The sequence below is a fragment of the Dendropsophus ebraccatus genome, chromosome 11 (assembly GCF_027789765.1).
Source record: "Dendropsophus ebraccatus isolate aDenEbr1 chromosome 11, aDenEbr1.pat, whole genome shotgun sequence".
Classification (NCBI taxonomy): Eukaryota; Metazoa; Chordata; class Amphibia; order Anura; family Hylidae; genus Dendropsophus; species Dendropsophus ebraccatus.
Window position 1 is genome coordinate 1772206 of NC_091464.1, and position 15000 is coordinate 1787205.

Below are 15000 nucleotides of genomic sequence, written 5' to 3' on the forward strand. Positions count from 1 at the left end.
GACAATTTTTATAAGCTTCATTCTTAAATCCGTTCAAGATGGCAAAAAAGTCAACAACAGCAAAAAAAATGGTATACTCACCTGTCCAGGCACCCCCGGGGTCCTCCGGTGTGTCTCCGCAACCTCCAGCCCGCTCAGACAGGACCGCACCACCGCCTGTGATTGTCACCCGCTCAGCCAATATTCAGTTATCTCCTGATATGCTGCTCTCTCCCTCATTGCTGACAGCTCGTTGTCAAGGTTACAGACCACCACTCTGCTCTAATAGCAGAGCTCTGGCTGTGTATGGAGCTATGACATAGATGTATAGAACTATAGGGTATATATTCTTTATAATATACATAACTATGGATACTAATGGATACTATATCGCTATATACACTAGCCAGACCACTGCTATTAGAGCAGAGTGGTGGTCGGTAACCTAAACAATGAGCTGTCCCGAATGAGAGAGAAAGAGCAGCATATGAGGAGGAGGATAAATGACGGTGTGCGCAGGAACATGTAACTTCCTGCGTCCTACAAGTAACTGTATTAGCGGAGATGGGGGTCCCCCTTTACAACCGGCTTTGTGTGTGAGGGGCGCCATTTTCCTTGACTATAAGCTCCTTTCCCTGGTCTGATTCCCAGTGGGCCGCTGAGGTAAGTGATAGATCACAGACAGTGCTGCTGATGGATCCCTCAGAGGTGGAGCTAGTGATCACAGATGGGACATCATCAAAGGAATAGACAAAAAACAACAGGAACCTTCAGGGGCAAGTGCTTACCATACATACCCCCCCCCCACACATACACCAGGAGGCCCCCCCCACACACACCAGGAGGCCCCCCACATACACCAGGAGGCCCCCCCCACATACACCAGGAGCCCCCCCCCACACACATACACCAGGAGGCCCCCCCCACACACATACACCAGGAGGCCCCCCCCACACACATACACCAGGAGGCCCCCCCCACACACATACACCAGGAGGCCCCCCCCACATACACCAGGAGCCCCCCCCCCACACATACACCAGGAGGCCCCCCCCACACACATACACCAGGAGGCCCCCCACATACACCAGGAGGCCCCCCCCACATACACCAGGAGGCCCCCCCACATACACCAGGAGCCCCCCCCCCCACACATACACCAGGAGGCCCCCCCCCCACATACACCAGGAGGCCCCCCACATACACCAGGAGGCCCCCCCCACATACACCAGGAGGCCCCCCCCACATACACCAGGAGGCCCCCCCCACATACACCAGGAGCCCCCCCCCCACACATACACCAGGAGGCCCCCTCCCCCCATACACCAGGAGCCCCCCCCCACACATACACCAGGAGGCCCCCCCCCACACACATACACCAGGAGGCCCCCCACATACACCAGGAGGCCCCCCCCCACACACACCAGGAGGCCCCCCACACATACACCAGGAGGCCCCCCACATACACCAGGAGGCCCCCCACACATACACCAGGAGGCCCCCCACACATACACCAGGAGGCACCCCCCACACACACCAGGAGGCCCCCCCACATACACCAGGAGGCCCCCCCCCCCACACATACACCAGGAGGCCCCCCCACATACACCAGGAGGCCCCCCCCACACATACACCTGGAGGCCCCCCCCCCCCACACATACACCAGGAGGCCCCCCACACATACACCAGGAGGCCCCCCCCCACATACACCAGGAGCCCCCCCCCCCCCACATACACCAGGAGCCCCCCCCCCCCCCCACATACACCAGGTGGCCCCCCACATACACCAGGAGGCCCCCCCCCACATACACCAGGAGGCCCCCCCCCCCACATACACCAGGAGGCCCCCCCCACATACACCAGGAGGCCCCCCCCACATAGACCAGGACGACTCTGCAGTACATATACAGTGGTACCTTGGTATAAGAGCTCCCTGTACTGTGTTGGAGGGGGAGTGGGGGAGGGGCATGGTCTGCATAGCGGGGTCTACAGCCCAGTACTCTGACCCAGGAAGTCTCCCTCACTTTCTAAATCATAGCAGATCCACTTCAGGCTGGGGCTTACATCAGGGGACAGGACTGTGGGGGGTAATCTCTCCATAGCTGTAACCCCTCTCTCCCCGGACAGATAGTGCTGCATGTATGTGCCCCCATCTGCCCTGCTCATTCCTTCCTGCTCCCTGCAGTCTCTGTCCGCCCTTGTGTTTCCCATCCTCTCCATTACTGTACAGTAACTTATATATCACATATCCAGCTGCTGCTGTGTTATCAGGGTTATACAGTTACTATACATTATACACCACATGCTGCTATACTGTACAGTAACTTATATATCACATATCCAGCTGCTGTGTTATCAGGGTTATACAGTTACTATACATTATATACCACATGCTGCTATACTGTACAGTAACTTATATATCACATATCCAGCTGCTGTGTTATCAGGGTTATACAGTTACTATACATTATACACCACATGCTGCTATACTGTACAGTAACTTATATATCACATATCCAGCTGCTGTGTTATCAGGGTTATACAGTTACTATACATTATATACCACATGCTGCTATACTGTACAGTAACTTATATATCACATATCCAGCTGCTGTGTTATCAGGGTTATACAGTTACTATACATTATATACCACATGCTGCTATACTGTACAATAACTTATATATCACATATCCAGCTGCTGTGTTATCAGGGTTATACAGTTACTATACATTATACACCACATGCTGCTATACTGTACAGTAACTTATATATCACATATCCAGCTGCTGCTGTGTTATCAGGGTTATGCAGTTACTATACATTATATACCACATGCTGATTGCTATACTGTACAGTAACTTATATATCACAGTTTCAGCTGCTGTGTTATCAGGGTTATACAGGTACTATACATTATATACCACATGCTGATTGCTATACTGTACTGTAACTTATATATCACATATCCAGCTGCTGCAGTGTTATCAGGGTTATACAGTTACTATACATTATATACCACATGCTGCTATACTGTACAGTAACTTATATATCACATATCCAGCTGCTGCTGTGTTATCAGGGTTATACAGTTACTATACATTATACACCACATGCTGCTATACTGTACAGTAACTTATATATCACATATCCAGCTGCTGTGTTATCAGGGTTATACAGTTACTATACATTATATACCACATGCTGCTATACTGTACAGTAACTTATATATCACATATCCAGCTGCTGTGTTATCAGGGTTATACAGTTACTATACATTATATACTACATGCTGCTATACTGTACAGTAACTTATATATCACATATCCAGCTGCTGTGTTATCAGGGTTATACAGTTACTATACATTATATACCACATGCTGATTGCTATACTGTACAGTAACTTATATATCACATATCCAGCTGCTGTGTTATCAGGGTTATACAGTTACTATACATTATACACCACATGCTGCTATACTGTACAGTAACTTATATATCACATATCCAGCTCCTGTGTTATCAGGGTTATACAGTTACTATACATTATATACCACATGCTGCTATACTGTACAGTAACTTATATATCACATATTCAGCTGCTGTGTTATCAGGGTTATACAGTTACTGTACATTATATACCACATGCTGCTATACTGTACAGTAACTTATATATCACATATCCAGCTGCTGTGTTATCAGGGTTATACAGTTACTATACATTATACACCACATGCTGATTGCTATACTGTACAGTAACTTATATATCACATATCCAGTTGCTGGGTTATCAGGGTTATACAGTTACTATACATTATATACCACATGCTGCTATACTGTACAGTAACTTATATATCACATATCCAGCTGCTGCTGTTTTATCAGGGTTATACAGTTACTATACATTATACACCACATGCTGCTATACTGTTCAGTAACTTATATATCACATATCCAGCTGCTGCAGTGTTATCAGGGTTATACAGTTACTATACATTATACACCACATGCTTCTATACTGTACAGTAACTTATATATCACATATCCAGCTGCTGCAGTGTTATCAGGGTTATACAGTTACTATACATTATACACCACATGCTGATTGCTATGCTGTACAGTAACTTATATATCACATATCCAGCTGCTGCTGTGTTATCAGGGTTATACAGTTACTATACATTATACACCACATGCCGATTGCTATACTGTACAGTAACTTATATATCACATATCCAGTTGCTGGGTTATCAAGGTTATACAGTTACTATACATTATATACCACATGCTGATTGCTATACTGTACAATAACTTATATATCACATATCCAGCTGCTGTGTTATCAGGGTTATACAGTTACTATACATTATACACCACATGCTGCTATACTGTACAGCAACTTATATATCACATATCCAGCTGCTGCTGGGTTATCAGGGTTATACAGTTACTATACATTATATACCACATGCTGATTGCTATACTGTACAGTAACTTATATATCACATATCCAGCTGCTGTGTTATCAGGGTTATACAGTTACTATACATTATATACCACATGCTGATTGCTATACTGTACAGTAACTTATATATCACATATCCAGCTGCTGCTGTGTTATCAGGGTTATACAGTTACTATACATTATATACCACATGCTGCTATACTGTACAGTAACTTATATATCACATCCAGCTGCAGTGTTATCAGGGTTATACAGTTACTATACATTATATACCACATGCTGATTGCTATACTGTACAGTAACTTATATATCACATATCCAGCTGCTGTGTTATCAGGGTTCTACAGTTACTATACATTATATACCACATGCTGCTATACTGTACAGTAACTTATATATCACATATCCAGCTGCTGCAGTGTTATCAGGGTTATACAGTTACTATACATTATATACCACATGCTGCTATACTGTACAGTAACTTATATATCACATATCCAGCTGCTGCAGTGTTATCAGGGTTATACAGTTACTATACATTATACACCACATGCTTCTATACTGTACAGTAACTTATATATCACATATCCAGCTGCTGCAGTGTTATCAGGGTTATACAGTTACTATACATTATACACCACATGCTGCTATACTGTACAGTAACTTATATATCACATATCCAGCTGCAGTGTTATCAGGGTTATACAGTTACTATACATTATACGCACATGCTGATTGCTATACTGTACAGTAACTTATATATCACATATCCAGCTGCTGTGTTATCAGGGTTATACAGTTACTATACATTATACACCACATGCTGCTATACTGTACAGTAACTTATATATCACATATCCAGCTGCAGTGTTATCAGGGTTATACAGTTACTATACATTATACACCACATGCTGATTGCTATACTGTACAGTAACTTATATATCACATATCCAGCTGCTGTGTTATCAGGGTTATACAGTTACTATACATTATATACCACATGCTGCTATACTGTACAGTAACTTATATATCACATATCCAGCTGCTGCAGTGTTATCAGGGTTATACAGTTACTATACATTATACACCACATGCTGCTATACTGTACAGTAACTTATATATCACATATCCAGCTGCTCTGTTATCAGGGTTATACAGTTACTATACATTATATACCACATGCTGCTATACTGTACAGTAACTTATATATCACATATCCAGCTGCTGTGTTATCAGGGTTATACAGTTACTATACATTATATACCACATGCTGCTATACTGTACAGTAACTTATATATCACATATCCAGCTGCTGGTGTGTTAAGGTTATACAGTTACTATACATTATACACCACATGCTTATTGCTATACTGTACAGTAAGTTATATATCACATATCCAGTTGCTGGGTTATCAGGGTTATACAGTTACTATACATTATATACCACATGCTGCTATACTGTACAGTAACTTATATATCACATATCCAGCTGCTGCAGTGTTATCAGGGTTATACAGTTACTATACATTATATACCACATGCTGCTATACTGTACAGTAACTTATATATCACATATCCAGCTGCTGTGTTATCAGGGTTATACAGTTACTATACATTATACACCACATGCTGCTATACTGTACAGTAACTTATATATCACATATCCAGCTGCAGTGTTATCAGGGTTATACAGTTACTATACATTATATACCACATGCTGCTATACTGTACAGTAACTTATATATCACATGTCCAGCTGCTGTGTTATCAGGGTTATACAGTTACTATACATTATACACCACATGCTGCTATACTGTACAGTAACATATCACATATCCAGCTGCTGTGTTATCAGGGTTATACAGTTACTATACATTATACACCACATGCTGCTATACTGTACAGTAACTTATATATCACATATCCAGCTGCTGCTGTGTTATCAGGGTTATACAGTTACTATACATTATATACCACATGCTGCTATACTGTACAGTAACTTATATATCACATATCCAGCTGCTGTGTTATCAGGGTTATACAGTTACTATACATTATATACCACATGCTGCTATACTGTACAGTAACATATATATCACATATCCAGCTGCTGCAGTGTTATCAGGGTTATACAGTTACTATACATTATACACCACATGCTGATACTATACTGTACAGTAACTTATATATCACATATCCAGCTGCTGCAGTGTTATCAGGGTTATACAGTTACTATACATTATACACCACATGCTGCTATACTGTACAGTAACTTATATATCACATATCCAGCTGCAGTGTTATCAGGGTTATACAGTTACTATACATTATACGCACATGCTGATTGCTATACTGTACAGTAACTTATATATCACATATCCAGCTGCTGTGTTATCAGGGTTATACAGTTACTATACATTATACACCACATGCTGCTATACTGTACAGTAACTTATATATCACATATCCAGCTGCAGTGTTATCAGGGTTATACAGTTACTATACATTATACACCACATGCTGATTGCTATACTGTACAGTAACTTATATATCACATATCCAGCTGCTGTGTTATCAGGGTTATACAGTTACTATACATTATATACCACATGCTGCTATACTGTACAGTAACTTATATATCACATATCCAGCTGCTGCAGTGTTATCAGGGTTATACAGTTACTATACATTATACACCACATGCTGCTATACTGTACAGTAACTTATATATCACATATCCAGCTGCTCTGTTATCAGGGTTATACAGTTACTATACATTATATACCACATGCTGCTATACTGTACAGTAACTTATATATCACATATCCAGCTGCTGTGTTTTCAGGGTTATACAGTTACTATACATTATATACCACATGCTGCTATACTGTACAGTAACTTATATATCACATATCCAGCTGCTGGTGTGTTAAGGTTATACAGTTACTATACATTATACACCACATGCTTATTGCTATACTGTACAGTAAGTTATATATCACATATCCAGTTGCTGGGTTATCAGGGTTATACAGTTACTATACATTATATACCACATGCTGCTATACTGTACAGTAACTTATATATCACATATCCAGCTGCTGCAGTGTTATCAGGGTTATACAGTTACTATACATTATATACCACATGCTGCTATACTGTACAGTAACTTATATATCACATATCCAGCTGCTGTGTTATCAGGGTTATACAGTTACTATACATTATATACCACATGCTGCTATACTGTACAGTAACTTATATATCACATATCCAGCTGCAGTGTTATCAGGGTTATACAGTTACTATACATTATATACCACATGCTGCTATACTGTACAGTAACTTATATATCACATGTCCAGCTGCTGTGTTATCAGGGTTATACAGTTACTATACATTATACACCACATGCTGCTATACTGTACAGTAACATATCACATATCCAGCTGCTGTGTTATCAGGGTTATACAGTTACTATACATTATACACCACATGCTGCTATACTGTACAGTAACTTATATATCACATATCCAGCTGCTGCTGTGTTATCAGGGTTATACAGTTACTATACATTATATACCACATGCTGCTATACTGTACAGTAACTTATATATCACATATCCAGCTGCTGTGTTATCAGGGTTATACAGTTACTATACATTATATACCACATGCTGCTATACTGTACAGTAACTTATATATCACATATCCAGCTGCTGTGTTATCAGGGTTATACAGTTACTATACATTATATACCACATGCTGCTATAGTGTACAGTAACATATATATCACATATCCAGCTGCTGCAGTGTTATCAGGGTTATACAGTTACTATACATTATACACCACATGCTGATACTATACTGTACAGTAACTTATAATATCACATCTCCAGCTGCTTCTCATTGTTTCATCTCTCCTACATGTTATTCAGAATAATAATCAGTATATTTGGGGGGTGGAACCAATTGTCTGCAGATCAGTGATTTCTTATGGGGAAATTTGCTTTGGTATAAGAGTGGATTTGGATTACAAGCGCTGTCACGGAACGGATTTTGCTCCTAATCCAAGACAGTGCTGGGTGCGTATATCTCACCATTCTATACACTATTGGTATGTTGGTAGAACGCTCGTCACCACGTACTATATACATGTACTATACACGATATACTATATACCATGTACCATATACATATACGTTGGTAGAATCCTCCTCACCGGGTGATCTTGAAGATCCTCAGCAGCCGGATACAGCGCAGCACCGATATGCCGAGCGGAGACATGATGTTACTGGCCACCAGCAGGATCTCCAGGAGTCCGGTGCAAACCACAAAGCAGTCGAAACGATTGAAGAGAGACATGAAGTAGGACTGGAAGCCGAGGGCGTAGATCTTCAGGATCATCTCCATGGTGAAGAGGGCGAGAAGAACTTCGTTTGCAACGTCTGAAAGAGAAAACAGACAGAACTCCACTGGACGTGTCGTCCATCTTGGGGAGACCTCCGCGTAGGTGTCTGGTTACATGGAGGCAATGATGTGGTGTCCCCCACACTGACCCCCGACCTCCGTCTCCTGTTACCACCCGTCACAGTACACACCATCCATATCCTCCATCTTGGGGTGACCTCTGCGTAGGTGTCCGGTTACATGGAGGCAATGATGTGGTGTCCCCCACACTGACCCCCGACCTCCGTCTCCTGTTACCACCCGTCACAGTACACACCATCCATATCCTCCATCTTGGGGAGACCTCCGCGTAGGTGTCCGGTTACATGGAGGCAATGATGTGGTGTCCATTAAGAGCCCAGAACGTGTCCGGTAAGGGTCTGAAACGTGTCCGGTAAGAGTCCAGAACACATCTGTGGGAACCATCTAGAGCACTTCCGGCAAAGAGTGTGGAACACATGCGGTAAGAGTCTAGAACATGGCCAGTAAATCTAGAACGTGGCCGGTAAGAGTCTAGAACACACTGGGTAAGAGACCAGAAAATGTTGGGGAAGAGTCTAGAACACACTGGGTAAGAGTCTAGAACAGTCATGTCAAACTCTCGCCCACGGGCCAAATCTGGCCTGTGGTGCCATTATTTTTGGACCGCCAGGCAATTCAGAGTTTTAATTACATCTGTCCCGCCATGACTACTATAGAAGAGACTATGGAGGAGGGCTGGCTACTATAGAAGAGACTATGGGGAGGACTGGCTACTATATAAGAGACTGTGGGGAGGGCTGGCTACTATATAAGAGACTATGGGGAGGGCTGGCTACTATATAAGAGACTGTGGGGAGGGCTGGCTGTTATATAAGAGACTATGGGGGAGGGCTGGCTACTATATAAGAGACTATGGGGAGGGCTGGCTACTATATAAGAGACTGTGGGGAGGGCTGGCTACTATATAAGAGACTATGGGGAGGGCTGGCTACTATATAAGAGACTGTGGGGAGGGCTGGCTGTTATATAAGAGACTATGGGGGAGGGCTGGCTACTATATAAGAGACTATGGGGAGGGCTGGCTACTATATAAGAGACTATGGGGAGGGCTGGCTACTATATAAGACTATGGGGGAGGGCTGGCTACTATATAAGAGACTATGAGGGAGGGCTGGCTACTATATAAGAGACTGTGGGGAGGGCTGGCTACTATATAAGAGACTACAGGGGAGGGCTGGCTACTATATAAGAGACTATGGGGAGGGCTGGCTACTATATAAGAGACTATGGGGGAGGGCTGGCTACTATGTAAGAGACTATGGGGAAGGGGTGGCTACTATATAAGAGACTGTGGGGAGGGCTGGCTACTATATAAGAGACTACGGGGAGGGGTGGCTACTGTATAAGAGACTATGGGGGAGGGCTGGCTACTATATAAGAGACTATGGGGAGGGCTGGCTACTATGTAAGAGACTATGAGGGAGGGCTGGCTACTATATAAGACTATGGGGGAGGGCTGGCTACTATATAAGAGACTATGGGGGAGGGCGGGCTACTATATAAGAGACTATGGGGAGGGTGGCTACTATATAAGAGACTATGGGGGAGGGCTGGCTACTATATAAGAGACTATGGGGAGGGCTGGCTACTATGTAAGAGACTATGAGGGAGGGCTGGCTACTATATAAGAGACTGTGGGGAGGGCTGGCTACTATATAAGAGACTATGGGGAGGGGTGGCTACTGTATAAGAGACTATGGGGGAGGGCTGGCTACTATATAAGAGACTGTGGGGAGGGCTGGCTACTATATAAGAGACTATGGGGGAGGGCGGGCTACTATATAAGAGACTATGGGGGAGGGCTGGCTACTATGTAAGAGACTATGAGGGAGGGCTGGCTACTATATAAGAGACTATAGGGGGGCTGGCTACTATATAAAAGACTATGAGGGAGGGCTGGCTACTATATAAGAGACTATGAGGGAGGGCTGGTTGCTATATAAGAGACTATGGGGGAGGGCTGGCTACTATATAAGAGACTATGGGGAGGGCTGGCTACTATATAAGAGACTATGGGGGAGGGCTGGCTACTATTTGGGTACTATTAGAAGGGCTGGCTACTACATAGGGCACTATTGGGGGGGCTATTATATGGGTTGGGGTATAATCATATTATAGCATTTTATCATGTCACTTACCATAGTGCACGGGGCTGGGAGACGCCACCACTGACAGTGCCCCAGGACCGCCGCATTCTCGCTTCAATAATTATCTAGATTGGCCCGCAACTTTGTCCAATTATTTCATTTTGGCCCATTGTGTATTTGAGTTTGACACCCCTGGTCTAGAACACGGCCGGGTAAGAGCCTAGAACACATTGGGGAAGAGCCTAGAACACGTTGGGCAAGAGTCTAGAACATGTGGGGTAAGAGTCAAGAACTTGTGGGGTAAGTGGGTCTTCCCACTGGGGGTGGGTTGGCCGCCTCCAGTGCTTCAGCCTGGGCCTAGTGGTACAGTCACTTTAAGAGCGTTTTGGTTTAAGAGCTCCCTGTACTGGGTGGGAAGGGGAGTGGGGGAGGGGCATGGTCTGCATAGCGGGGTCTACAGCCCAGTACTCTGACCCAGGAAGTCTCCCTCACTTTCCAAATCATAGCAGATCCACTTCAGGCTGGGGCTTACATCAGAGGACAGGACTGTGGGGGTAATCTCGCCATAGATGTAACCCCTCTCTCCCCGGACAGAGAGAGCGCTGCTATACTGTGCTCACCCTATACCCTGCTCATTCCTTCCTGCTCCCTGCAGTCTCTGTCAGTCCTGGTTGGTCCATACTGAACACACCCCCTTCCCTGTGGCTGTCATGTGACCACACAGACCTCTGACAGCAGCCCTGCTTCTCTATTCTAGCCTGTTGTACAACACTACTTTATCATGGGGATTTGCAGCTCCATCCCATACCTACAAGCTGCTGCTGTGTTATCAGGGTTATACAGTTACTATACATTATATACCACATGCTGCTATACTGTACAGTAACTTATATATCACATATCCAGCTGCTGTGTTATCAGGGTTATGCAGTTACTATACATTATATACCACATGCTGCTATACTGTACAGTAACTTATATATCACATATCCAGCTGCTGTGTTATCAGGGTTATACAGTTACTATAGATTATATACCACATGCTGATTGCTATACTGTACAGTAACTTATATATCACATATCCAGCTGCTGCTGTGTTATCAGGGTTATACAGTTACTATACATTATACACCACATGCTGCTATACTGTACAGTAAGTTATATATCACATATCCAGCTGCTGCTGTGTTATCAGGGTTATACAGTTACTATACATTATATACCACATGCTGCTATACTGTACAGTAACTTATATATCACATATCCAGCTGCTGTGTTATCAGGGTTATACAGTTACTATACATTATACACCACATGCTGCTATACTGTACAGTAACTTATATATCACATATCCAGCTGCTGTGTTATCAGGGTTATACAGTTACTATACATTATACACCATATGCTGATTGCTATACTGTACAGTAACTTATATATCACATATCCAGCTGCTGTGTTATCAGGGTTATACAGTTACTATACATTATATACCACATGCTGCTTGCTATACTGTACAGTAACTTATATATCACATATCCAGCTGCTGCTGTGTTATCAGGGTTATACAGTTACTATACATTATATACCACATGCTGCTATACTGTACAGTAACATATATCACATATCCAGCTGCAGTGTTATCAGGGTTATACAGTTACTATACATTATATCCCACATGCTGATTGCTATACTGTACAGTAACTTATATATCACATATCCAGCTGCTGTGTTATCAGGGTTATACAGTTACTATACATTATATACCACATGCTGCTATACTGTACAGTAACTTATATATCACATATCCAGCTGCTGCTGTGTTATCAGGGTTATACAGTTACTATACATTATATACCACATGCTGCTATACTGTACAGTAACATATATATCACATATCCAGCTGCTGTGTTATCAGGGTTATACAGTTACTATACATTATATACCACATGCTGCTATACTGTACAGTAAGTTATATATCACATATCCAGCTGCTGCAGTGTTATCAGCGTTATACAGTTACTATACATTATACACCACATGCTGCTATACTGTACAGTAATTTATATATCACATATCCAGCTGCTGCTGTGTTATCAGGGTTATACAGTTACTATACATTATATACCACATGCTGCTATACTGTACAGTAACTTATATATCACATATCCAGCTGCAGTGTTATCAGGGTTATACAGTTACTATACATTATATACCACATGCTGCTATACTGTACAGTAACTTATATATCACATATCCAGCTGCTGTGTTATCAGGGTTATACAGTTACTATACATTATACAACACATGCTGATTGCTATACTGTACAGTAACTTATATATCACATATCCAGCTGCTGCTGTGTTATCAGGGTTATACAGTTACTATACATTATATCCCACATGCTGATTGCTATACTGTACAGTAACTTATATATCACATATCCAGCTGCTGTGTTATCAGGGTTATACAGTTACTATACATTATATACCACATGCTGCTATACTGTACAGTAACTTATATATCACATATCCAGCTGCAGTGTTATCAGGGTTATACAGTTACTATACATTATACACCACATGCTGCTATACTGTACAGTAACTTATATATCACATATCCAGCAGCTGCTGTGTTATCAGGGTTATACAGTTACTATACATTATACACCACATGCTGCTATACTGTACAGTAACTTATACATCATATATCCAGCTGCTGTGTTATCAGGGTTATACAGTTACTATACATTATATCCCACATGCTGATTGCTATACTGTACAGTAACTTATATATCACATATCCAGCTGCTGTGTTATCAGGGTTATACAGTTACTATACATTATATACCACATGCTGCTATACTGTACAGTAACTTATACATCACATATCCAGCTGCTGTGTTATCAGGGTTATACAGTTACTATACATTATATACCACATGCTGCTATACTGTACAGTAACTTATATATCACATATCCAGCTGCTGTGTTATCAGGGTTATACAGTTACTATACATTATATACCACATGCTGCTATACTGTACAGTAACTTATACATCACATATCCAGCTGCTGTGTTATCAGGGTTATACAGTTACTATATATTATATACCACATACTGCTATACTGTACAGTAACTTATATATCACATATCCAGCAGCTGCTGTGTTATCAGGGTTATACAGTTACTATACATTATACACCACATGCTGATTGCTATGCTTTACAGTAACTTATATATCACATATCCAGCTGCTGTGTTATCAGGGTTATACAGTTACTATACATTATATACCACATGCTGCTATACTGTACAGTAACTTATACATCACATATCCAGCTGCTGTGTTATCAGGGTTATACAGTTACTATACATTATATACCACATGCTGCTATACTGTACAGTAACTTATATATCACATATCCAGCTGCTGTGTTATCAGGGTTATACAGTTACTATACATTATATACCACATGCTGCTATACTGTACAGTAACTTATATATCACATATCCAGCAGCTGCTGTGTTATCAGGGTTATACAGTTACTATACATTATACACCACATGCTGATTGCTATGCTAAACAGTAACTTATATATCACATATCCAGCTGCTGTGTTATCAGGGTTATACAGTTACTATACATTATATACCACATGCTGCTATACTGTACAGTAACTTATACATCACATATCCAGCTGCTGTGTTATCAGGGTTATACAGTTACTATATATTATATACCACATACTGCTATACTGTACAGTAACTTATATATCACATATCCAGCAGCTGCTGTGTTATCAGGGTTATACAGTTACTATACATTATACACCACATGCTGCTATACTGTACAGTAACTTATATATCACATATCCAGCTGCTGTGTTATCAGGGTTATACAGTTACTATACATTATATACCACATGCTGATTGCTATACTGTACAGTAACTTATATATCACATATCCAGCTGCTGTGTTA

At 42.0% G+C, this 15000-nt stretch overlaps 1 protein-coding gene across 1 annotated transcript in view; it reads right to left on the reverse strand.

Moving 5' to 3' along the window:
* Positions 1 to 15000, reverse strand: part of CACNA1S (calcium voltage-gated channel subunit alpha1 S) — a 268666-nt gene that overhangs the window by 120972 nt on the left and 132694 nt on the right. The window contains 1 exon segment of the mRNA XM_069946057.1: positions 8665 to 8890. Coding sequence (XP_069802158.1) covers positions 8665 to 8890 — 226 coding nt within the window.